Below are 23,904 nucleotides of genomic sequence, written 5' to 3'. Positions count from 1 at the left end.
AACCCATTCACTTCAGCACTAATGGGGATTTCGGCACTGGATAAGTACTAATCAATCAATTTTAACTGTCAATAACAGCTGTGTTGAAAAATGAGTTAAGTTTATAGGCTTGCACATTATCACTCCACGAGCGTTGATAAACCTTACCTTTTGTAAGTTATATATTCTGCATAATGGATCAGAGATCCGCTTTGACCTCCAATGCTCACTCTGCTATCCGCTCCTTTCAACATCGATTTCCTTTTTCACAGGGGGACAGATGCACCAAGCTTCAAAAAGTGATAAAGTGGAGAGCAATAAACAACCAGCCAATCATCTCCTAATTGTAATATTACTGACTGGGCTTGGAAAAAATGACAGCTGATTGTTTATCACTCTCAACTTTTTGAAGCTTGGTGGATCTAGTGCCCCTGGTTCTATTCACTTCTCTCCTCCCTGATTCCTTTGTCCCTCCTCTCTCCTTTCTAATCAGCTTCTTTCACCTTCCCCTCTTATCAGTCTATCATAGGCATGCACAGTCTATCAATAATCGTCCACTTTCAAATCTTTTCAGCAACCGTAAAAGTCTAAATTCACCCAGGTTTCTCTCCATGGCCTGTATTCAGATCTTATCGCAGTACAAATTTGTTTGGAAAACCATGTGCACTGCAGGTGGGGCAGATGTAACATGTGCAGAGAAAGCTAGATTTGTGGGAGTTATTTTGTTTCTGTGCAGGATAAATACTGGCTGCATTATTTTTACACTGCAATTTAGATTTCAGTTTCAACGCACCCCACCCAAATTTAACTCTCTCTGCACATTTTACATCTGCCCCACCTGCAGTGCACATGGTTTTGCCCATTTTCCAAACAAATTTGTACTGCGATCAGACCTGAATAAGGGCCCATGTGTGTGTAGATATATAGATAGAGTTATATGAATGTATAGATCCTTTCAAATATCTTTGGACATCCCCATATGTAGATCTGTCAATTGATTTTTTGTTTGCACTATGTATGTACTACCATTATTTTTTTTAATAACTTCATTGTAATAACTTAATGTACATATTTTTAGGTTCTAGCTATATCCCTCTAAATAATTATGTTTTTTTCCCTTCTGTTGTTTTCTCCTTCCGCACTCCCCCCTTTTTTTGGTTTGGCTTGTTTTTCCATAATTAAAGCCCTAACCATAAAAGAGGGCAATGTATAATCTCATATTACCTTGCATTCAATTGAGCATCTTAATTGTTGACCAGATAGGGTGCCCATTATTTCTGTTCACACCCTCCTGAAGAAAAAGTGTGGCTCAGCACATATTTTTCTTGTAGCTCCTAATATTTTAAACATGTTTAGCCAAGACACCACACCCACAGACTTAATAACTGTTGTATTTAAGTTTTAAAAGAAGTGCATAGCATGATTTCTAGTGTATAATTTCGAGAGCATGTGTGTGGAGTGGGCTATAAAGTATGCATGATGATATTGTTTTGGTTTACTTTAGCTGTGCTGCAACACAGTACAATTGTCTTTAACGAGTATTATGTTTTCGCCTCTATACATATAAAGCTTCTTCATAAATTAAAAAAAAAGTAAAAAAAACAATGCATGCCGGTGCCCAGGACGGGCACAAACACGTTGGCAGGCCTTGCCATGCCGCACGCTAATTTTGACATTGCCTCCAAAGTTTCCTCATTTTAGAGCCCGTGTACCCCCGCACCCCATACACTTCAATCCAGTCAGTAGCCACCTGTGCCCCTCTCACGGAGCAGGTCACCGGCACACCACTAGCGTAAGGAAGGCGTGTGCCAGCTCCAGGCCTGTCAGGGAGACGCCTGGCTATTACGCAAAGAACAATGCACACAAGCCGTAGGAGCGCACTCAGCCCCAACACGAATACACCGGATTTCAAACCCAGCGGCTTGCGCCAGTCAGTCACACAGAGCCCCACATGCAGCCAGCAGCAGCCTCTCCCCTCCCTGCAGTGCCCCCGGCGGCAGCATGCCACGCAGCGAGAGCGCGCCGGCCCGGGTAGCGGGTGGGTGCTGCTGCCATCAATGATGCTGCATCACCGGGGTTTCCTGGGCGGATTCGCAGGGTTATTACACGGCCCTTTCGCAGGAGTGACAGTCGGACCAGGCAGGGGTTGCCCGGGAAACCCCGGAGATGAATGACACTCTTTCCCTAAGTGCGCGGTCCCGTGGTGGGTGCGCGGGCACGGCGGAGGGGTGGGGACTGGCTGCCAGCGGCGTGAGCTCGGCTCTCTCGGCCGCCATTTTACAACAGCCACACTCCACCGGACAAGAAGCTGCAGGTACTACACGATTGGCCCGTTAGTCCGACACTCTGACAGCGGAGAGCAGAGCAGGCAGCCCGGACACCGCCAGCCCCCGCCCGGATCGGGAGAGGTGAGCGCCCGGCGCTGTGCGCGCAGCCCTGTCACGCTGCCTTGGTGCCCGGAGCCGGCGTCTGTGGAAAATGGATTCCAGTAGCAGCAGCACGTTGGCGGCGAGTGTGCGGGGGGCGGGGAGGCCCGGGCTGAATAAGCCACGGGGCACAAAGGTTCGGACACGCCGCGGGCAACGTGCTTGTGTAGGAGAGGAGGGACGGGCTCGGGGAGGGTGCTGCGGCCTAGGCAGCGTGGCGATCCGGGGCAGTGCTGCGGTGGGAAGCGGGCGCTGTCACTGAGATGCTCACCAGGGTGACAGCTCGTGTCAGGCTCTCCCCGCGCCCCTAGTAGGCCGTGTTGCAGAATGGTCACCTCTGGGAGCACCGCCCGGCTACCCGCACCTCCCTTCCTCCCGGGCGTTGTGTGCGCGCGCGGCCTCCTGCCGCCGTCGGGTGGTGAGAGCACGTGTCTGCAGCGGGCGCCCGGCGGCCTAGGAGCACCGTCCTGTGGGTGGGGAGAAGGCAGAGGCGCTTTGTTCCCTCAGTGAGCACATAGAGCCGTGCAGGCGGGAAGCCGCGTATGTGCGATGTGATGGGTGTAATAGGACGCTGTGCCTGTCATCGCATGTTCTGTTCTGGAACGTGCTCCTGTGCTGCGTCTTGTAGTGCACAGTAATAGGTGTGGGAGGCTGCTGTAACTATTATAAGAAGTTGTATGCAAGGTGCTATAGTGCATAAAGAAACAATAAAACTGTGTAGGGATGAGCAGCTGTGCTGCATTGTGTGTAATACTATCTTGCAGTGCCATTTGCCAGATATGTAAGGCTTGGACTGATGCTTCTGGTGTGTTTGTAGTCAGATTTTCGCAAATCAGATGAATTTCAATTTCTTAAAAACGAAAAAAAAAGTGCATTGCAAATTCATTGTGTATAGACGCTAATGTGCCCTATTATGCATGCACATTTAGTTGCCAATGCCAGTCATATCGCTTAATTATGACGATTATTGCATTTGTACAGATATCTGGAGATATGGCCGCTGAACATGTAAATGGGAATGGTACAGAAGAGTCCATGGATACTTATGCTGCAGTAGTCCCATCAGAGCATTTGCAGACTTTGCTCGATGCTGGTTTACCACAGAAAGTTGCTGAAAAACTAGATGAAATTTACATTTCAGGTAAGACTTGGTTCTTGCAAAACACTTCTATTTTGGCTTTATTTTCTTCATTGGATTCTGCCTAAATTAGCAACTTTTTGTGGTTTCCAAAACATGGGAACTGCAGATATAATTTTGGTGTCTTCAACCCCTTCAGTGCTTGAGGTGTCTACAATGCATTGCTTCTGCAGTGTTTTGCTATTCTCTCTACCATTGAAGAGGTTTTCTATGCAAGGACTAAGCTCAATCAGTATACATGAACTGACATTGCGCACTATCTTTTCTTGGTCACTTAAGGTCAGAGTTCATATTTTCAATCACTTTATTCTGAATATTAAAGAATCATTGTTTTGTTTTAGGGCAGTCTTTAGTCACCTTAAACTGCCCTGGAGCTTACCGGGGGCAGGATCACATCAGAAATATTGCATGCAGTCCGTTTTTCATGTGATATATCGCATGCGATCTTTTTGACCACTGCCGGAGGCTGTCTGTCCCGACAGATTCTTTGGCAGGTATTCAATGCTGTTTGCGAGTGGTGACAGCGAGCAGGGCTTCCTGCTCGCTGTCACCACTCACCCTGACAGCATTCAACACAGCCTCCGCATCCGCCAATTCCCCCTCGCTCCATTTTTTGAGCGAGGGGAAATTGGCGGATGCGGCTCCAGAATCAGCGAGACCCGCGGCTAAAAACTGCGAGTCTCGCTGTTTTGGGGAATTCTCGCTGTCCTGTGGCGGCGAGGATTTCCCCAGTACGTTGAATAGAGCGAGCGGCCGGCGCGGGGGTTAAACAGCGAGGATCGCTGGTTTTCAGCAATCCTCGCTGTTTAACCCCCTCGCCGGCCGCTCGCTGCGGCATTGAATACCTCACTTTATGTAGCAGTTTTGACCTCCAATCTCATGCATATGGGGACATTGCATTGAATTCCAAAGGATTTGGACACTTTTCAGTCGATTTTTCTTGGTCAAATTTGTCAGAATTAGGGGGAAAGTGGCCAAATTGCACTATTGCAGTGGTTCCCAAACTGTGTGCTGTGGCACCCTGGGTGCATTGGGGGATTTGCAGGGATGCCCTGGATTGGTGCTCTAGACCAATTCAAGTTATTTATGGCCAATGTAAAAGAAAATTTGGACAAACCAAAATAAATCCTGTATATTACCAAATAACTGACCCCATGAATGAGATATAAACATAATTTACTTAAATATGAGAAACTTTAAGTCAATGGGAGATGTGAAAAAAACTTTTCCATGGTGCCAGGATTTTAAAAAGTTTTGGAACCACTGCACTAGTGTATGGCCAGCTTTTCTCAAACCTATTCTTTATGGCCCACTCACAGTCCAGACATTAGGGGTATCTCCACTTGAGATACCATTAGCTGTGCTCATGCATGGATGATGTTAGTATCTGGACTGCAGTTGACCAGATTTAGGAAACACTGTTAAAGCGAGTAAACTATTCAACCAGTAGCAACAGTATAATATAGGTGTATGCTTATTGCTAAAGAATGCCTTATATCACTTCTGTATATTCTCCCCAGCTGCAGAACAATTTTATGTGCTTTTAGACTGCTAAAATAATTACAGGTTGAGTATCCCTTATCCGAAATGCTCGGGACCACGAGCATTCCGGATAAGGGAATATTCCGGTTTTTGGAATAATTTTTTTTTAGCCATACTTACCTGCCCCTGGTGGGTCCCCGATGGTCCCTCGGCGTCCATGGAGTCCTCCGGCGTCCACGGCAGGCCACCAGCACCGTCTCCGGCGTCTCCAGCGGTCCCAGGAGTGCTTTGCGCAAGTTCCCAGGCGCGCCGGTGACGTCACCGGCACTCGCGCAAAGCACTCCTGGGACCGCTGGAGACGCCGGAGAGGATGCTGAAGGCCTGCTATGGACGCCGGAGGACTTGGTAAGTATTAAAAAAAGGGTTGGGGGGGGGGGAACAAATTAACACGGTTTTTAGAATAATTCGGATACGGGATGCCCGGATACGGGATACCCGACCTGTATTGTGATTTTTGGACCACATTGCGAGTGTGTGGATGCTACAGATATTTCGGGTGCTGGGCAGTTTCCTGACAGTCAATACCCCGACACTCTGGGTCTCGCCGGCTATTCTCCCTCGTGGGGGTCCACGACCCCCATAGAGGGAGAATAGAATAGGTAGCAAGCCACCATGCCCGCAGCGTGGCGAGCCCGAAAGGGGCTTTGTTGCGCTCACCCCACTGTCTGAGTCCGGCCAGTCCGGATCCCGACGTCAGGCTAATGACTGTCGGGACCATATACCACGCCGATATTTCTTATACCCCTTTTCCATCTGCAAGCCGGGTTGCACCCGGGATTTTGTACCTGGGTGCGACCCGGCTTGCAAACCCATTCACACTAGAGTCCCCACCCGGCATAATGCCGGGTGGGCGATGTCATCGGGAGGTGGGGTCGGGGAGGACACAGCGAGATGAAAGCATCTCCCAGCGCCAGCTTTTGCACTGTAGTGAACGGGACCTGGGTCGCATCGACCCCGTTTACACTACAGTGACCCAGGTTGAACACGTGTTCAACCCTGGTCGCTACCTGGGTAGAAATGCCGGTTCTCACGACCTGGGTTATTTCTACAGGGAGCATTTCTACCTGCCTAAAATCCTGGGTTATGCACGCTCCTGTGCAATAAAATGTTTTAATGGGTTTTATACATACTGCTGCCATAAGTGTGAACAACTCTTCATTCAAACACTTGGGGAAGGGCATATTGGGGTGAGCAGTGCTAGTTCTCTACTGCCGGTGGCATTACTTTCTAATGTCTTGTACTGTAGTTAATTTATTAAGCCCCGTACACACTGGGAGCAATAAATTGAGCAATATCACTCGTTTTAGCCTTTCTAAACGATATCACTCATTTTGTCGTCCAGTGTATAAGCACCTGCCCATTTAAGGGGCATATCGTTAACAATTGCTGTGCTTCAAAATGCAGGGTCCTACCTTAGGTGTAAACCGGGTTTAAAGCTGCTGTGACACTACTTGAAATTTCAATTCAAAGACAGGGGATATAACACTATGGGGGGAATTCAATTAGATTAAGAGGCAAATCAGCCACTGCTGCTTTTTCAGTGCCGACAATGGCTAACTGATTTAGCTGGTCAGGTGCTCGATTTGCATAAAATTGTTTACTGTAAATTGCTATAAAGAGATTATCGGTACCAAACCATATTGTGTGGATATATCAAAGCTGACTTACAGACCTTCCTTCTGAATGAAAGTCGGAGCACTGTTACCATAAGTCATCTGTAGTGCACTGAAAGCATCCAGATAGATTCACTAGCAACTGTGCCTCTGCACTTGCAGCTGATAAAGTATTTAGTTTCTGTACAGACTGAGGTGGCAGTGAGTGGTTGCTGGAGGTTTTAGGGTGGTCAGGAGAGCAGCTGTTGTTGGATCTGGCTAATGTATCTGGGTTTAGATAGTATTGGTAATGCCCCTCGGATTGGGGCATTATTTGCTAATAATACCCTAGTAGTTGGACTGATATATAGCCAGGGCATTCTTATTGCCTGGTTATGAGTCACCTATGTTAACAATAACACAATGGTGTTCTATTTGTGTTAACATGGGGAGATTGGTTTCATCCTAGATGTGATCATTGCAAACCAATTCATAGGCATTGCATAGTACTTATCTAAGCCTATATTCTGTAACCGAAAATGGTAGCCATAAGCATGGTGTCTAACTTCTCAATTTCTTCCATGGTATGATTTCTGTCTGTAATTCATGAAATCTTTAGAGTTGAGCATAAAGCAGTGATTGGTTGTATCCTCTCCTGTATAATGCATGTAAACACATTATAGTAATTCAGCTGAGTTACCCTGGGGCTGCCACTATATGATGCCCTGCAGAGCAGTTCAGCGGTTGCTCTGTTTGGGTGTGAATAGCCATGGGGGGACACTTTCAGTTCGCAGCTTCCTGAGATGATGAGCTGAAATTTGTGAAGTGCGCCAAACAGGACTTCTCGCACTGCAGGCTAATCCCACTGCTTTTGGAAGTAGCAGCAATAAATTTGGGTCAATTTAATTGGTGGTCCGCTTCCTATTGTGTTGTTTATGGTGTGGAAATGCAAATAATGGCATAGAAACTTGCAGTTTTTTGTACAGACTACAAATTAAAATCCATAAGTTTGTGGATACCTTACTGTATGTGTAGTGTTGGCAGCAGGGTGCCAAGCTCTTGTTTTAATGTTCCGATGTCCCCTGCCAAATTGTGGTCTTGCACTGTGTGCTTGCACTTACCTGTCACAAGGACACACATGGTTTATTCAGTTGTTTAAGAAAATTAGCTCCCATCTAAAGTGTCCAGGAGCGTATTCAATTGTTGCAACACAAGATGGGTTGAGCAAATGGTACATTGCCTAGCCACAACTTGGTTTCCAGACGCTTGGCCTTATTCAGAAATGTATGCAATTTAAAACACATCGGTTGTGTGGAAATATACAAGTGTCTGTCACTGCATGTCTATGACGATGCATAAGTTGAATGCACAACGGTCGATAATTAAACATGTTACGCTATGGTCAAACAGCATTGCTGTTGGAATGAAGATGCTTGAGCCATTGTAACTTCTGACAATATTGCACTTTAAGGCTGTGACACAGCCTCCAAAATGGTCGCCACACTTTTTGCCTTCCACAATCAATCTCTGCCTGTCATTTTATTTTGCAAAGAAATCCTCACTGCTTTCGCTGCTGCAGGATCATTGCTGTGCACTATCTCTCCCACTATGTAAAGGAACAAGTGGTGGAGGTCTATGGTAATCTAACACATCACTGGCGGCCTACCAGTCATCTGCCTATAGGCTGGGTATCTAGGCTTGGATGCCTCTTTTCTTTCATCTGTCGCTTTGTGTACTGTGTATTTCTGTGTAAGTATTGCAATAGCTGTGCGGCTGTTGTGGAAAATACTGAGGTGTCATAGATAGAGACCCCAAAGAATGTCCAGGTTGAGGATATTACACTGTGGGTCTAAATTCTGACTTGTACGCTAATGTTTTATGCATGTTCAAGTGCTAAAATATACAAACGCTATTTTAGGCAGTTTTGTGTATGAGCGGGAGATGGACTCTACCACCTTGTCTTGAGTATTGAACAGATCTGTTGGATGGTCTGCGCACACTACAACATTGGCAAACATCAGTTGCTTGCACAAAACTTGGGTCACACAAATAGAATTCTGTAACTGTCAGCAAATTGATGCGGTGTCATTACAAGAGAGGGCCTTCACAAGCTCATCCACAACACGGCCTCTTTTTTTGAATTTCCTTTTGGTTACCACCCAGTCTCCACCTGGATTCACAATTGTCTTGTCATGTACTTATGTATGAGTATGTAACTGTGTCCAAAGTAGAGGATTCTGGGAATATTTGCTCATGCGCAGTAGCAAAATGCCCATTTGTGAAAAAACTCAGGCCATCCTAATACAGGGAGATGTGATGTAGTCTGAGAAATGTAATGATAAAATTCTTCAGGTGTACACAGCTGTAGACTGTGAATGTCTTTTTATATGGGGGGGGGGATCCTTAAATATATTTTATATGTATGTGGGGGTGTATAATATACTAAGGGCATGCTTATAAAAACTGCTATGCTGTGCTGTGGTTTGCCTGATGACTACCAACTGTATCTTTATCTAAAATGTGCCTTCCTCCGTCAGGACACTGCCCTAAAATCTAATAATCCATTTAAGCATCTCGACCAAAATCATTTAGGTGACAGCTAGTTCAAACAATTGAAGCAACCTTAAGTTTGCGATGGGTGTGTTCTTTTCTGTGTGGTGAGTCACCTCCTGCCTATTTGAAGCCCCTCTGGGTAGTCCTTAATCATAGCAGACTTAAATTGCTGTACAGTGGTCTAATGTCCCGGTTAGTTCACCAAAACCACTACATTTATATTTGCCACCTCCATAAGGCTGCTTTCTAAAAATTAGTGCCCCTATGGAGTAAAGATTGAATTGCTTTTTCAAGAACCTATTAATTAGTGGTGCCATAAAAACAATAGTAGAATACCACCCAATAATGATCATAAACTATTATTATTATTTTTTTTAAAGCGGCAATCATTTGTGTGGTTTTGCTTTGTAAATGAATGCCGCTTTAAAAAAAAAGTCAGGCCATCTCCACCTCTGGAAACTCTGACCCTGTGACATGTGGGAAAAAGGTAAATCTGGAGTTCTGAAGCAAATCCCAACATTAACTGAAGATAGGGATTTTTTTTTCAACTTCCCTTCTGCTCAGGGGTGGTGAATTGAAATTTGTGGTAAAACTATCGCAAATCTGTATTTGTGTTCAAGATTCATGGTAAAATTGTGGGCGGTTTTTAACCACATAACTGTCTTTTCATGGCTAATTGAATAAGGCGATTGGTTTTTCTTTGAACTTAATCAAACCTTGAGGAAATAGTTAATTTTTTTTCTGGGTCAGATTTATTAATCCTGGCGAATTGATAAACTGACCAGTGATATTGCACCAGCCAATCAGCACCTAACTGTAAAGTTACAGACTGGGTTTGAAAAATGACAGTTACCGCACTTAGGGGGATATTCAATCGCCGTCGAGCATCTCCCGTGGGGGAGATGCTCGACGGGCCCTATTCAATGCTGTCTTCCCCGACAGCATTGAACAGGGTTTCCTGGCAGAACGAGCCCGACATCTCTAGCTGTCGGGCTCGTTCTGCCGAGAACAGCCGGGAAGTGACGAGCTGCCAGCTGCATCTCGTCACTTCCCGGCCGCAACTCGCGGCCACGCCCCCTTCTCGTCCCGTTGCAGGCGGGACATTGAATCCCGCCTGCATGTTCTCGGTCAAGCTGACCGAGAACGGGACTGGGTCACGGCAGGCGAGCAAGCTCGTCTGCCGTGACCCGAAGATTGAATACCCCCCTTAATATCTGCCCGTCAGTTCTGTTATATAGCATAGCCAGCTTATGTTTGTTATATACTGATTTGTGTTCTGATGTAGGGGATAATCAATTAAACAATATGAACAGCCAATCAGCTCCTGACCTGTCCCTTTTTAAACCAAGCCTGTAACTTAACAGTCAGGAGCTGATTGGCCGGTGATAAAGTACCAGGCACTTTATCACTTCTCCCTTATCACTGCCTCATACATCTTCCCCCAAGGTCCAATCTGTCTGATGGAAACAAAAATCTGACAATCAACTATTTGCCTCCAAATGCTAGATAAAAGAATCTAAACAATTGTTTAGATAATATTGTAATTCAAATGGCTTTAAAACTTTTGGTCTGAATGGCTATTATCTGCTTTCCCGTATTTGGAAACAAATGGTTGATAGTTACATGTTCCAGGCTATACCCTGCGGTTTTGACTATATAGTCAAAATTGTAAACCAAAATCGCACTGTGTATGCACATAAAGAATTTGTGGTCTAAATGCATTGTATTTGTCCAGGCCCACGGTGGTTCGTATGAAAGAATACAATTTAAGCTACTATAAATTTGTGTGATGTATCACCTGTATTTAAATTGCACCTCGCATATACTTGTACATGAATTTTACAATTACTTTTTGGAAACAACCATAATTATTGACAGCATAAAATGTAAATGTAATTACTGTATTATAATAATACAATTCATACTTTAGCTACCTTGTGTCTGTGTTTCAAATCATTCTTGATTCTTTTACGGTCTTTAAAGGCAGTTTGATTAAGGCTCCCATAAACTTCTTGATTTGGGCCTGATTTTTCTGCCGATTGGGCCGAGAAATCGTGTGACATTGACCTAAATAGCAAGTGTATGACCTCTGTATGCGGTCCCATGCGCATTGGATAGGGGTCTGAGGTCAGACTGGCTGCACATAAGATAACTTACGTGCAGTTGGCAGCGGCATGTGGGTTCTAAGCACCCACAATGTATTGCATCCAATGCGGGGTGCAGCAACCGATTTATCACATGTACAAAAATGGCACATCAAGTGCCAAATCTTATTGAGCTCTCCCATGGAGCTGCTGGGGGAAGTCGGGGCTGACTCCTTGGCATAATGTTTGGGGCCTAAAGTACAGATGGGGCAGGCCTCTTCTTTGCTGGCGAATCGCCAGAACGTCAGCGCTGGCGATCCGCCAGCGGCCTGCCTCACCATCTGACTGAGACGCTTGTGCGTCTCAATCTCCGTCGGCGGGGCGACGGGAACCCTGTCCGTCTCCGCTTCAGGGAGACGGACAGAGTTAGGGGAGGTGCGGGCAGGCAGCGGGCACCCCAGGTACCCGCCGGCGGTGACCTGGTGGAAGCGCCGTCGGAAGGGGACGTGCACGCCTCTCGTGCGTCCCCTTCTCTCTATAGCTATGGCGCTGGCGGGGGATGGCGGCTGGCGTCGCCATTGCCATCCCCTGCAAAGATGGGACCTGCCCCATCTGTAAGTACAGTACAGTGTTGTGTCAACGTACAGTAGTAACTAAACAGCTGGAAGAGCTGCATTTATTGATTGAACAACTGATTAACCCTGTTACTGGTTGTTCAGTCTCGTATCTTTTAAAGTTTTAATAAAAAATAAAGCTGGCCACTTTAACCTGAAATAAAGGCCAAAGTATTCAATCCCGGGTCACGACTGTAGATCCATCCCAAAAGCAGTGATTCTGGCCAGTTTTTGTTTAGTTCAACAGTATATCGCCAGGTGGGATTCAATGTCCCTTTTTGCGATCAGCGGAAAGGGGGCATGTCCACTTATATGGACGTGGATTGTCGGGATTTGTCCGTAATCATGACAGTTCACAGCCTTTATCGACAAACCGGGACACCCCCACGGGGGATGAGCTTTGTACAGTTTACATAACATTGGAAGTTAATCTCACCCACGTGCTGCTCATTTGTGGGAGCATGAACACAATGACAAGTGTATATTCTGTGCACACGCTGACATGCAGGCACACTAGTCGTCGTGGATCCCCACAGATGGAGTGAGCATTTAGTGTTCACTCTAGGATTTTGTGCGGGCAGGGCGCCTCTGCACGGGCCCGCCGAATTCAGTTGTGGGCGGTCCCGGGCCTGCGACGTCACAAAAGGGGTATGCCCGGGCCTGAGACATCATGAAAAGGTGCAGGCCTGGCCGGTGCCGTCACTAAAGGGGGTGGGTCCAGCCCTGCCGAAGTTGCTGTGCTCCTAGGGAAGCGCCGGGCATCGCCATCTACGGTGGCGCTGGGCTTCCCCGTGCACACAGTCTGGGCAGGCACCAGGCTCTTTTAGCGGGGCCCTGCGCATTTTGCCCTTTAAAAATCGGGCAGGGCGCAGCGCCCCGCTAAACAGCCTAGAGCAGTGGTTCCCAAACTGTGTGCCGTGGCTCCCTGGGGTGCCTCGGGACACTTGCAGGGGTGCCCCGGGTTGGTGGTCCAAGACCAATTCCAATTATTTATGATCAATTATTTATGTCCAAAACCAGTGCTGGTGGCTGCCAATCATAAATATGTGTACAATCAGAACCAAATCTTGCCCTTTACCACATAACTGAACCAAAGTATCACATACAAACACAATCTACTTCATTGTATATTTATTTTTCTACACCTAGGGGTGCCGTGGAAAAATTCTGATACTCTAGGGTGCCGTGATTCAAAAAAGATTGGGAACCCCTGGCCTAGAGGGAACAATAAGCATTCTTATTTGTGGACTATGATCAATTGTCAGCTTAAAATCCTGCTGCATAGCCTTTTACCCTGCACCCAAACTTGTGTATTGCGATGCGGAAACTCATGGATTCTTCACTAACTGCAAGCTAGTGTTCTCCCCAGTGCTGTTTTTTCGGGCGCTCCGCCTGGCAAGACACACCCTGCCACTCAGCATTCCCTTAGCCAGGCAGAGTGGTGCAATTTAGTTAGTGTGGTGTGCTCTGCACCGGTCTCCTTGGGCAGCTGCGTCAGCCCCGTAGGCAGTGTCCATCTGCGCTCCCCGTCCCCAGCAGTGGGTGTTCCACTGTCCCCGCATACTGTCAGTTGTAACCAGAATTCCTTCTAAGAGTAGCAGTCAGCAAGCCCTGTGAGGTGGTGATACCAGGCTGTTGAAGTGAGAGAGGAAAGCACCATTAGTGTGTGTGTGTGTGGCATGTACCTGGGTCCCGGCAGCCATCTCCACCTGAGGGAGCCACCAAATAGTTCCTTGTATGTAGCGCTACCTACAGGGAGGATTGTTCACTGCTCTGCCTAGCTCCCTCTCACCGCTCCGGGGCTGCTCCTCTCCGGTGCAGTGTCTCCCATCTTAACTGGCCAGGGCTCCCTCTCTCCGGCACTGAGTCGGAGGGGTAATGCCTCCCTCCATCGAGCTTGCAACCCATAGCATGTAGTGTCATAATGTGTAATAGTCATTTTGGCTTGTAGTATATGTAATGGGCATTATTATATTATTACATGCCCCTCTGACAGTGCAGCACCCAACTTTTTATTTCATTTTTTTATTGAGAAGATACTCTCCTGGCTAGTTCTTGGTGCCACCCCGCTTGAAAAATTTTCTGGGGAGAAAACTGGTAACCAATGTGTTTTCCACATGTGAACACCAATTTTGCTGCTTTCTTGCAGACTTTACCTCGCAGTTCATGAAGCTGCAAGGTTCAGTCCAACATCAGGGAATAAAGTGTGGGGCAATCTCTGCTAATTGAATAGTACTGGCCAATTCAGTATCACCCAGAGTATATGTAAATTTAATGTAAATTATTACCATTTGTAAAAAAGAAAAAAAATTCTAATGTGCACAGAAGTGATATGAGCGCTAGAGAATAAACTTCTGACTGAACTTACATTTTTTTTATATACATGTTATTTACTGTCCTATATTGTAACTGTTGCATTAATCTTACAGGTTTAGTTGCACATAGTGATCTAGATGAAAGAGCTATTGAAGCTTTGAAGGAATTCAATGAAGAAGGTGCATTAGCTGTGCTTCAGCAGTTTAAGGACAGTGACCTCTCGCATGTACAGGTAAATGTGGCATTATCATATACATTAAATATTTGTTCTTCTACATGTACAATCTCTGAATAGTACCTGTAAACCACTAGTATTTAATTGCGCAACACTTTCTACATTGTGGCTTAAGTGTTGTTCTGTTGACTGTGGACCTGTCTGGTTCCTACAACATCATTTTAAAATCCTGCAAAATTTAATATAGGTAATTTATTTAAAACTCAAACTGTCAATCTTGTGGTGTGTTTTTTTTTTTTTTTTTTTATTAAATATGATACATACATGTATTCTGCATTGGGGGTTAAGGATTTGGAACCGCAGAGAAAGAAGTTTTAAATACTTAATGAAATATTTAGCTGGAAATAGGCTACAGCTATTTTGTGATTTTTGCCTTGTGTGTCTTTTTTTATTTTTTTTTGGTTTTGAACATGTTACTTTCTTTCCATGTGTAGAATAAAAGTGCCTTTTTATGTGGAGTCATGAAGACCTACAGGCAGAGAGAGAAACAAGGGACCAAAGTTGCGGATTCTAGCAAAGGACCAGATGAATCCAAAATTAAGGTGTGTTTTGTTTCCGCCATTACCATTCATGGATGTGATTTTGAACTGATTGATTTATTTCAGCAGTAGTAACACCTTTGTCCTGTTTTGCCCAAGATCAGGAGGTATTATTTCCACCTCAGCCCTTAAGGCACACTATAGCTGTGTACACCCCTGAAAAATTTTCAGTCCAATCTGTCTGGGAGCAAATAGTTGATTTGTAGTTTACTCTCTCCTAATAAAGTTTGAGTATCCCCTACGGGATTTTTCTGGAGTTTTTTTTTTTTATTATTTTTAATGTCTTAGTCCTAGGTCTGAATGATCACTTTAGGAATTTTTATTGATTTTTAAAAAAAAGATTACAAAAGGAAAGAATGAGAACATTGAGATAGAGATTTGCAATAATAAATAGTCCTAATCATAGCAGAATAAATTGCACTATTGCATCACATGAATCATAGGTAACTATAACCCATCAAAATAAGATCTAAGATTTGTACAAAGTATGCCAATACAGGGATATCTGTTTACACATGGGAATGAGTTCTGACAAACCATAAAAGGGGAGAAATATAGATTTATACAGAGTAGCAAAGGTAGTTATTGGCATAAAGACTTTGGGATATATTCAATACGGTTTTAGCGAGCAGTGCTTGGTGCCATAGCCCACCCTCAGTATTTAACCCACTCATGTGCACTCACCATTTCCACCTCGCTGTTTCTAAAAAGCGAGGTGGAAATAGCAAGTGCGGCTGTCAAAGCGGCAAGGCGTTTTGGGGAATCAGGATTTTCCCAGAACATAGAGTAGGGTGAGCAGCTACTTTTTGTAGCATATAAAGGTTAATTAGAGATCTATTTATCTATGTCCAGTGAGGTCATTTAAACCTAGTATTTAATACCAGATGAGCTCATGACAATTGGAATAAGTGAGACTTTAAAATGTCTTACCTTATTGTACTCTCTTGAAGATATTTTACCATGAGGTACAATAGGAATGATTAAATTACTTTCACTGGAATTGATCACTTTTCTGCATTTGGTTAAATCATACTATTGATTTTAGTACCTTTTTTATTGAGGGGATAGCGTTTTTTAAAAAGTCATAAAAAAGCATTTGGTCTTGCTGTATTTACAAATGCATGAATTCAGTTTTCTCTACGGTAAAGATGGAGACCCTTTTGTAAAAAAACACAACACAATAAAAAAAAATGCTGCAATCCTCATTGCAGGTTTTTTTTTTTTCCAGGAATTTAATAGTCAGCTGTGATCTGAGGGCCACAAACAATTGGTGGTCTCAGCTGTTGGTCATTTCGTTTATGTAAACATATTGACTGTTCTATAATTTTGTGAAAGTGCTATCTTTTATCTAGTTACTCAGTCATATTCCTTGGTACACTGTTCAACCATAGGTTGCCTTAGTGCAAAAAAAAAAGTTTAAATCTACTTGTTATAATAATTTCAATAGTGAAATCATAGGTTTAATGTATTAATTAAGTTCTGTACCATTGGATGGTAGAAACATAATAAACACTACTTTCATTTATTTTAGGCCCTCTTAGAAAGAACAGGCTATACTTTAGATGTGACAACTGGTCAAAGGAAATATGGCGGCCCACCACCAAGCACAGTCCACTCAGCACAGCAGCCTTCTGTTGGCACAGAGGTAAAAATATAAAGGTGGTCTATGTAAATGTTTATTGTTGTGAATCCATTTTTAACCAGCATTCATTTCCACATTTTTTTTTTTTTTAGATATTTGTAGGTAAGATCCCTAGAGACCTGTTTGAAGATGAACTTGTTCCATTATTTGAAAAAGCTGGATCAATTTGGGATCTCCGTTTAATGATGGATCCTTTAACTGGTTTAAATAGGGGCTATGCTTTTGTCACATTTTGTACGAAAGAGGCTGCTCAGGAGGCTGTCAAGTTGGTAAGTGTACTTTATTAAAATATGGTTCTTAAAAGGTCTGAATGAAGTTTATGCGGTAGAAAGAGGACATAAATATTTTTTCTTTATGGACTTCTGGGAACTGATTCAGTTATTTTTGGGGAATCTATATTTCCAGTCTAAATAAGATATTTTGATGCCCAAGATGTCAATGTTTATATATTTTTGGACACCTATGCATGTCATGCTCAAACAGATAGGGTTTTGCCACATAAAACAGCTGTACTAGGCTAAAGTCCTACTCTGGATTCCGAATGTGCCAACTTGGTGCACATTTCTTCTGACACCTCGGGTGAGAAGTTTTATCCCCACTGTTAACAGGCCTCTAAATGGAGCAACTATTGAATTGGTTTTCGCCACAGTTTTTACTGCGCCATTAAAGCAGGTGATCTGTAATCATTGTTCACTTTCCCTAGTCTTATGCTACCCATACACTTATGCGACTGGATTCAATGCGACATTGAAGTGCAAAACTTGCCCCATTCAGCACCCAATGTTGCATGCCATCTTGCAATGGCGCATTGGGTGCTTGAAGAGGGTGGGCAGTGGAGTAGCGGGCGGGGGTCAGTTTGGCGGCAGAATTTAAAAAATTTAAAACACTGGGCGGCCCTCTGAAAGCGTCCCCTCCAACTCCCACCTGTGGCTTGCATTCAAGCGATCGCATGTGGTTAAAAACCACATGTGATCGCTCCTGCAATTCGATACCACATTACGATCTAGCGACGCGACATTTGACGGCAAGCCCACGCATCGCGTTGAATGGTCCCTTTAGAAATGCATACTAGTATTAACTGTAGGATTTATTTAGGGCAGGGTGCTGACCACCAGGCAGGGCATTTTTTTTTTTTTTTTATTAGAAAAAAAACAAACATAAAAATATTACACACTGCACTAGGATTAAGCCCATTAAACATTGTTTTAGTCTGCTATGCCCATCCCATATTCTGTCATAATGACAATTATACATTATGACACACACTTTAATGCCTCTTACACATTATACCACATTCCATAATGCCCATTACACATGATGGCATACACCGAAAGTTCTCAGCGGCATGTCAGCGCGGTGTAAGGGCACACAGTACCACGCACAAAAAGAGCAGGGTGGATTTTGAGGTTTTAAAAATGGGCAGGCGGTACCCTGCAAAAGAAGATTAGGGGACAGTACATGGAATAATTTGATTTATTGGCCAGATGTTGTCGAAATTGAATGATTGCATTCAATATCTCACAAGTGTATGGGTTCTGAGCTCCAGAATGAGTTTGTGAAGGAATTGAAAATGCTTTGGTGTGGTGCAGCTTATACATAGTTCTGTGCCTGGGGATTTCACAAGAACTTCAGTCAGAGAATTCAGATCACAACCAGACCTGTGCACTGCACAGCCATAAACTTATTGCATATCCCTTGTATGTAGTTTCCTGCCCTTCTGCATTTATCTAGCTTTCAAACTCTGGTTGCAGGGAATATTAAGTGGCAAATTTATTAATGTGTCTTTTTACTAATGCAAATATGCACACTGGAAAGCTAAAGAATGGAAAAATTTAGATTGATGTGTCAAATTTCAATCTTTTTTTAATGACCTGCAGAGTGCACGTACAGAATTTGGTGTAATTGCTTTGTCCATGGTACAGGCTGGTGTCCATGGTACAGGCTGGGGTATATTTTCTCTGCAGGTCCCATAATACTTAGTAGTTATATAGAAATGCATGACATTGCAATACTTTTCTGTTGATTTCTCTCCATTATTGGAAGACCTTTAAAGTGCCAGTAAACATGAACACTACTTTAAACGGTGCCGGAAATGGTTGAATAATTGGTAGGTTATAGTATATACTATCATAGATGCTGGGTAAGGTTTCACCTGTAGGGGTTGGCGGGACTGGTACTGACCCCTCACTCTAGCATTTTATGACTGGTGTTACAAAATTGCTACAATATAATGCATGATTTGGTTTTGTTCTGTGCTGGTAAAATAGAGAGTGGCCACTGTAGCAGCAAAGTAGTATTTATTACCTAAACTGGTATAGCCATTTTAACATTGTGTCCAGGATTATCATACTTCATATTTATTTATTTTTCTATAGTACAATAACCATGAGATTCGATCTGGAAAACATATTGGAGTATGCATCTCTGTTGCTAATAATAGACTCTTTGTTGGATCTATTCCAAAAAGTAAAACAAAAGAACAGATTGTTGAAGAATTTAGCAAAGTTACAGGTAAGTTTATTTTTTTTGTATTTCATAGGGGCAGATGTATTAAGCCTGGTAGGGATCAAGTGGTTAAATCCACCGGTAACAAGTGGTGATAGAGCGGTGAAAAAAGTGGAAGGTGATAACGCACCAGCCAATCCACTCTTTCAAACGACTGATTGGCTGAAGCGTTATCAACTTCCCCTTTTTTCACCTTTGGATCACTTTACCAGGCTTAATACATCTGCCTCATAATGTGTTTAAACTCTTGGTGTATTTAGCTTATTTTATAATAATACACAGAAGTATCATATAATATGGTTTCCATGCCTCGTCTTATAAATGTATTTTGCATGCTGTTTTTAAACCCTTTGTGTGCCAAGGCCATTTTTAAAATAGGTGCGAAACTTGCCAACAAAAAATATATATTAACCCTTTTGAGTGCCAACGTTGCTGTGAGAGATCCTCAAAATATCCATTAAAAATGCCAGCGCCATTCACAGCGACTTCTTTTTTTGGGTGCAATATTTAACCTTCAATTAAATGACTTGGCAATATTTGTTTTTATACTAAAAACAGTCGCTGTGAGCTTTTTTAGTGGATATTTTTAGCAGCGCTCACAGTATTGTTGGCACTCAAAGGGTAAAAGTTAACACTTTTCTAATGTCCCGCACACACTGGGCCTCCATGGTGAGCAAGGTGCTTAAGCACTGATCACTCAGCGCGCATCTGCTGAGTAGGGTTTGCCTTTGCTTATAGGCAAAACCCTGCGATGAAAGCAGGATAGACTGTGTCATTGTGGGCGATTTTATAGGGTGCGCACACAGAGCAATCAGTGTTTAATTTCTAAGCAATCTAGTCAGATCGCTTAGAAATGGGGACAGTTTGTATACTTCCTCTTCTATAGAATTTTCCATGTATGAGACGCTAAACACAATTTGTAAAGAAACCTAATTAAATGATACAATTATCTCTGGAGTCTTGCATACATTTTTAGAAGGTGTATTACACTATAAATAACATGCATATAAAGGAAAGTAGAATATCAATGCAGTGCTTTTATGGCGACGTGGAAAATGGCCCGTATAAATTGCCAGTCCTGCATAATGATGGGCAATAGATTGGTCTAATTGTAACACCATAGTAACTGTAAAAAAACAAACAAAAACAAAACAGGGTGGCAGGTGTAACTATTAATGCACTAGAATTGTCACTGACCTTATTTAAGTTTTTCTCTTCAAAAGGAGCGTTTGAGCAGCAGTGAAGGACATGGGCAGCTATGAGACCCACTCCTCCATCAGACACCAAAACATGGTTAGAGATGGTGGAGGAGGGGAGGGTGGGTTACTAGTCATTGTGTCTCTTGGGAACTAAAACCTGCTACCACTGAGCATGATCAGGGTAGTGTAGAGAGCAGAGCAACACAGTGGCTGAACTAGAGATGGAATAGAGAGAAGGCCTTCATCCACCTGCCCTTTTGAGTGGAGCTGGATTTCGCTACCAGGGAATATACTGCTTGCCCAGCCTAATGATTTATTCCCTTTCTTAGTCTTTACCCTGCTATCTGCTTTCCATCCTGGTAATATTGTGAGCTTTTTCTATCAATATTGATTGTAATTTCTCAAGCTCGTTATCAAGAAGCATGCTTTTTGTTATCCCTTAACCCTGCTTGCAGGGATGCCTCGGGTCATTGGTCCAGTACCAACTATAATTAATGATGGTCAAAATAATAGGCAAACCAGTGCTGATGGCTGCCAATCATAAAGTATGTGGTTAAACAGAAGCCAATCATGTGCCTCACCACATCATTACATTAAGTATGATATGAACACAATCAACTTAATAGAATATATTTTTTTATATTTCTCGATAAAGAAACTTTTGGCCTAACGGTGCTGTGAAAAAATTCTGATACTATAGGGGGCCGTGATTCAAAAAAGTTTGGGAACCACTGCATTCGTGATTTGGAGCTCCCATATAGTGTGGTGAATTAATCTGGATAAGTGCAGATTGTATGATGTGTGGGCAATTGTCTGTACAATTTGGCATGAATCTCTAGTTTTACATGAGAATAGATTAACAAGGATAAACTAGTTGGTTTTGACTTTTTCTGTTTTTGTTCATCCATTTGAGGCTAATTTTGCATGTATATTATTTTACAGAAGGTCTTACTGATGTCATATTGTACCATCAGCCCGATGATAAGAAAAAGAATAGAGGTTTCTGCTTTCTTGAATATGAAGATCATAAAACTGCTGCTCAAGCCAGACGTCGGCTAATGAGTGGCAAAGTGAAAGTATGGGGTAATGTTGTGACTGTGGAATGGGCCGACCCAATTGAAGATCCTGATCCAGAGGTAATGGCAAAGGTAATGCGCCTCCATCAAAATCCTCCTAATAAACAAGAGTCTGGCACAGTGCAGATGACTATAGCAGTTGACATGGCAGTTTATTGTCGGTGTTGTCTGGGCCATGACAATAAATGTACCCTGTATACAGCTTTAAGTTTCTCAGCATTAGCCTTAATATGTAAGCTTACCATACATCTAAAGGTTTATTGTCCACATGGCTGGTTGTAACAAAAATCTGCTAATATCTGAATTATCGTTTTTGTCAGTTTTTTCCAGCATTTAGAATCAGAACTCATTTGCTCCCATAAATTACCAGATTTTTTTCCAACCAGCCAGATTGGACAATATATCTTTAGGTGTATGTCCAACTTTACATTAATATATTTATTCTAATAATATGGTTTGAGAGTAAGTGCCTTTTTTTTTTTTTTCCTGTTCAGGTTAAGGTTTTGTTTGTGCGTAACCTTGCAAACACAGTTACAGAAGAAATCTTAGAGAAGGCATTTGGTAATTTTGGCAAACTGGAGAGAGTGAAGAAGTTAAAAGACTATGCTTTTATTCATTTTGATGATCGGGTCGGAGCAGTCAAGGTAAATGCATTAAGAGTTCAGTGGGTATAAAATGTATTTATTTTTTACAAAGTGTACCGTCATGTAACAGAGTGACAACCTGTTGCATTTGTGTTTTAACCTCTAGACTTAACTTTCTTAAAACTGGTCAAAGTGATAATTCTTGAATGATCAGGATATGGGACTACCCTTGTTGAATTTACATAGAACCTGCTCTATTGTTGTGAATGGTCTCCATATTATAATGCTGATGAATCCTTCAAAATTAAAATGCTATGAGCCTTGCATTCCTGAGGCTAGCTGATTTTTTGGTACTTGTGACTTATCTGGGCGCCCGATGTTGAAATTGTATGCCAGTACCCTAAGCATGCGATTTGACGCGATTTTCCTTGAAATTCCCTTGAAGAGAAAATCGCGTTGCATTGTATGCTATTGTATTGCATTTGATGCAATTTTAATATGTACAGGCACCCAGATGCCTGTTTCATATGTGAAATGGCCCCCCAGACCCCATTTTTAATTGTATACCCACCCTGATGGCTAAATGACCCCCATTGTTAAAGCCACCCCACTATCAACGCCAACCCAAAGCGTGGCGAGCCGGTACGCGTCCTCTGACCTTTTCATACCCCCACTATCCACGTCAGCGTGGAGTTGATTTTATATAGTGTGGCGAGCGCAGCGAGCCCCTCGCGGGGCTCGCTGCGCTCGCCACGCTTCGGGCTCACTGCGCTCGCCACACTATATAAAAGCAACTCCACGCCGACGTGGATAGTAGGGATAATGAAAAGGTCAGAGGACGCGTACCGCCGCCGCTCGCCACGCTTCGGGTTGGCGTTGATAGTGGGGTGGCGTTAACAATGGGGGGCATTTAGCCATCAGGGTGGGTATACAATTAAAAATGGAGTCTGGGGGGCCATTTCACATATGAAACAGGCATCTGGGTGCCTTCACATATTAAAATTGCGGCAAATCGCATCGCATGCGATGCGATTTGACGGTGCGATGAAGAAAATCGGGCGCCCAGATAAGTCACAAGTATCAGGTTTTTTTTTTTTTGGAGTGGTCTTATGAAAAGCTATACAAGTAGTGTAGGAATCCCTCTTATGCTGCTAAATCTGTCCTTTTTTGTTATGCAGAACACTTTGATCCGCTCACATTATCTCCAAAAATATCAAACTTATTTGCCGTGGGCGCGGCTGCTGTCTGTTAGTGCGGACCCCATAGGTGGCGAGCAGATTACAAATAGTCGGGGCAGGTAAATACATATGCCTTGAAGTACCTTTTTACTGTTTTAAAAGCTGTAATGGCTGCCTGTCCCTGGGGAGACTAAGCAGCGCTGTGAAGTGGCAGCAGCTGCACCCCAACTTCAGCGGTTGCTCCAGAATAAGCCCCCCCACTCCCCCAGACTCATACTGGCTGGTTTACACAGAAGCCCACTGTGTGTACATATACAGGAATAATAGCTGAAGTGGGGTGCGGCTGCTGTGCCTCAGTGCTGCTTAACTCCGGAGACAGCCATTACTTGTTTTTAAAACCGTAAAGGTACTAAATGGCTTATGTACTGTATTTACCTGCCCCCCCTGCTATTTGTGGTCTGCTCTGCAGCACATAGGCAGCAGCCACCTCTTTTCCTATGTGACAAACTGATGATACTTCGTTTAATTTCCATTTTTTTTTTTGAGAATTTAAAAGGTACAGGTTGAGTATCCCTTATCCAAAATGCTCGGGACCAGGAGAATTTTGGATAACGGATTATTCCGTATTTCGGAATATTTTAATATTTCAATGATGTATCTTGAGGTATCTTGCATTTATGATGTACATATACATCAAACACA

The 23,904-nt window shown here is 43.4% G+C and overlaps 1 protein-coding gene across 12 annotated transcripts in view; it reads left to right on the top strand.

Annotated features, from left to right (window-relative positions):
- Window positions 1–2,136: 2,136 nt before the first annotated feature.
- The window catches only part of SYNCRIP (synaptotagmin binding cytoplasmic RNA interacting protein), a 31,253-nt gene continuing 9,485 nt past the window's right edge, over window positions 2,137–23,904 (top strand). For 7 of the 12 annotated variants that reach the window (XM_083177088.1, XM_083177087.1, XM_083177086.1 and 4 more), the window contains exons 1-9: window positions 2,229–2,387; window positions 3,387–3,546; window positions 14,358–14,476; window positions 14,914–15,021; window positions 16,550–16,663; window positions 16,753–16,929; window positions 19,036–19,171; window positions 21,307–21,512; window positions 21,935–22,084. In XM_083177088.1, the coding sequence (XP_083033214.1) occupies window positions 3,399–3,546; window positions 14,358–14,476; window positions 14,914–15,021; window positions 16,550–16,663; window positions 16,753–16,929; window positions 19,036–19,171; window positions 21,307–21,512; window positions 21,935–22,084 (1,158 nt within the window). In that variant the 5' untranslated portion in view covers window positions 2,229–2,387; window positions 3,387–3,398. Of the gene's footprint in view, window positions 2,388–2,799; window positions 3,047–3,386; window positions 3,547–14,357; window positions 14,477–14,913; window positions 15,022–16,549; window positions 16,664–16,752; window positions 16,930–19,035; window positions 19,172–21,306; window positions 21,513–21,934; window positions 22,085–23,904 lie in introns of those variants that run through there. The other 5 variants (XM_083177078.1, XM_083177081.1, XM_083177079.1 and 2 more) reach the window with 5 other exon arrangements.

The sequence above is a fragment of the Crinia signifera genome, chromosome 3 (genome assembly GCF_055691185.1).
Source record: "Crinia signifera chromosome 3, ASM5569118v1, whole genome shotgun sequence".
Classification (NCBI taxonomy): Eukaryota; Metazoa; Chordata; class Amphibia; order Anura; family Myobatrachidae; genus Crinia; species Crinia signifera.
Note: the sequence above shows the minus strand (reverse complement) of the source record. Positions and strands in the feature narration are given on the sequence as shown.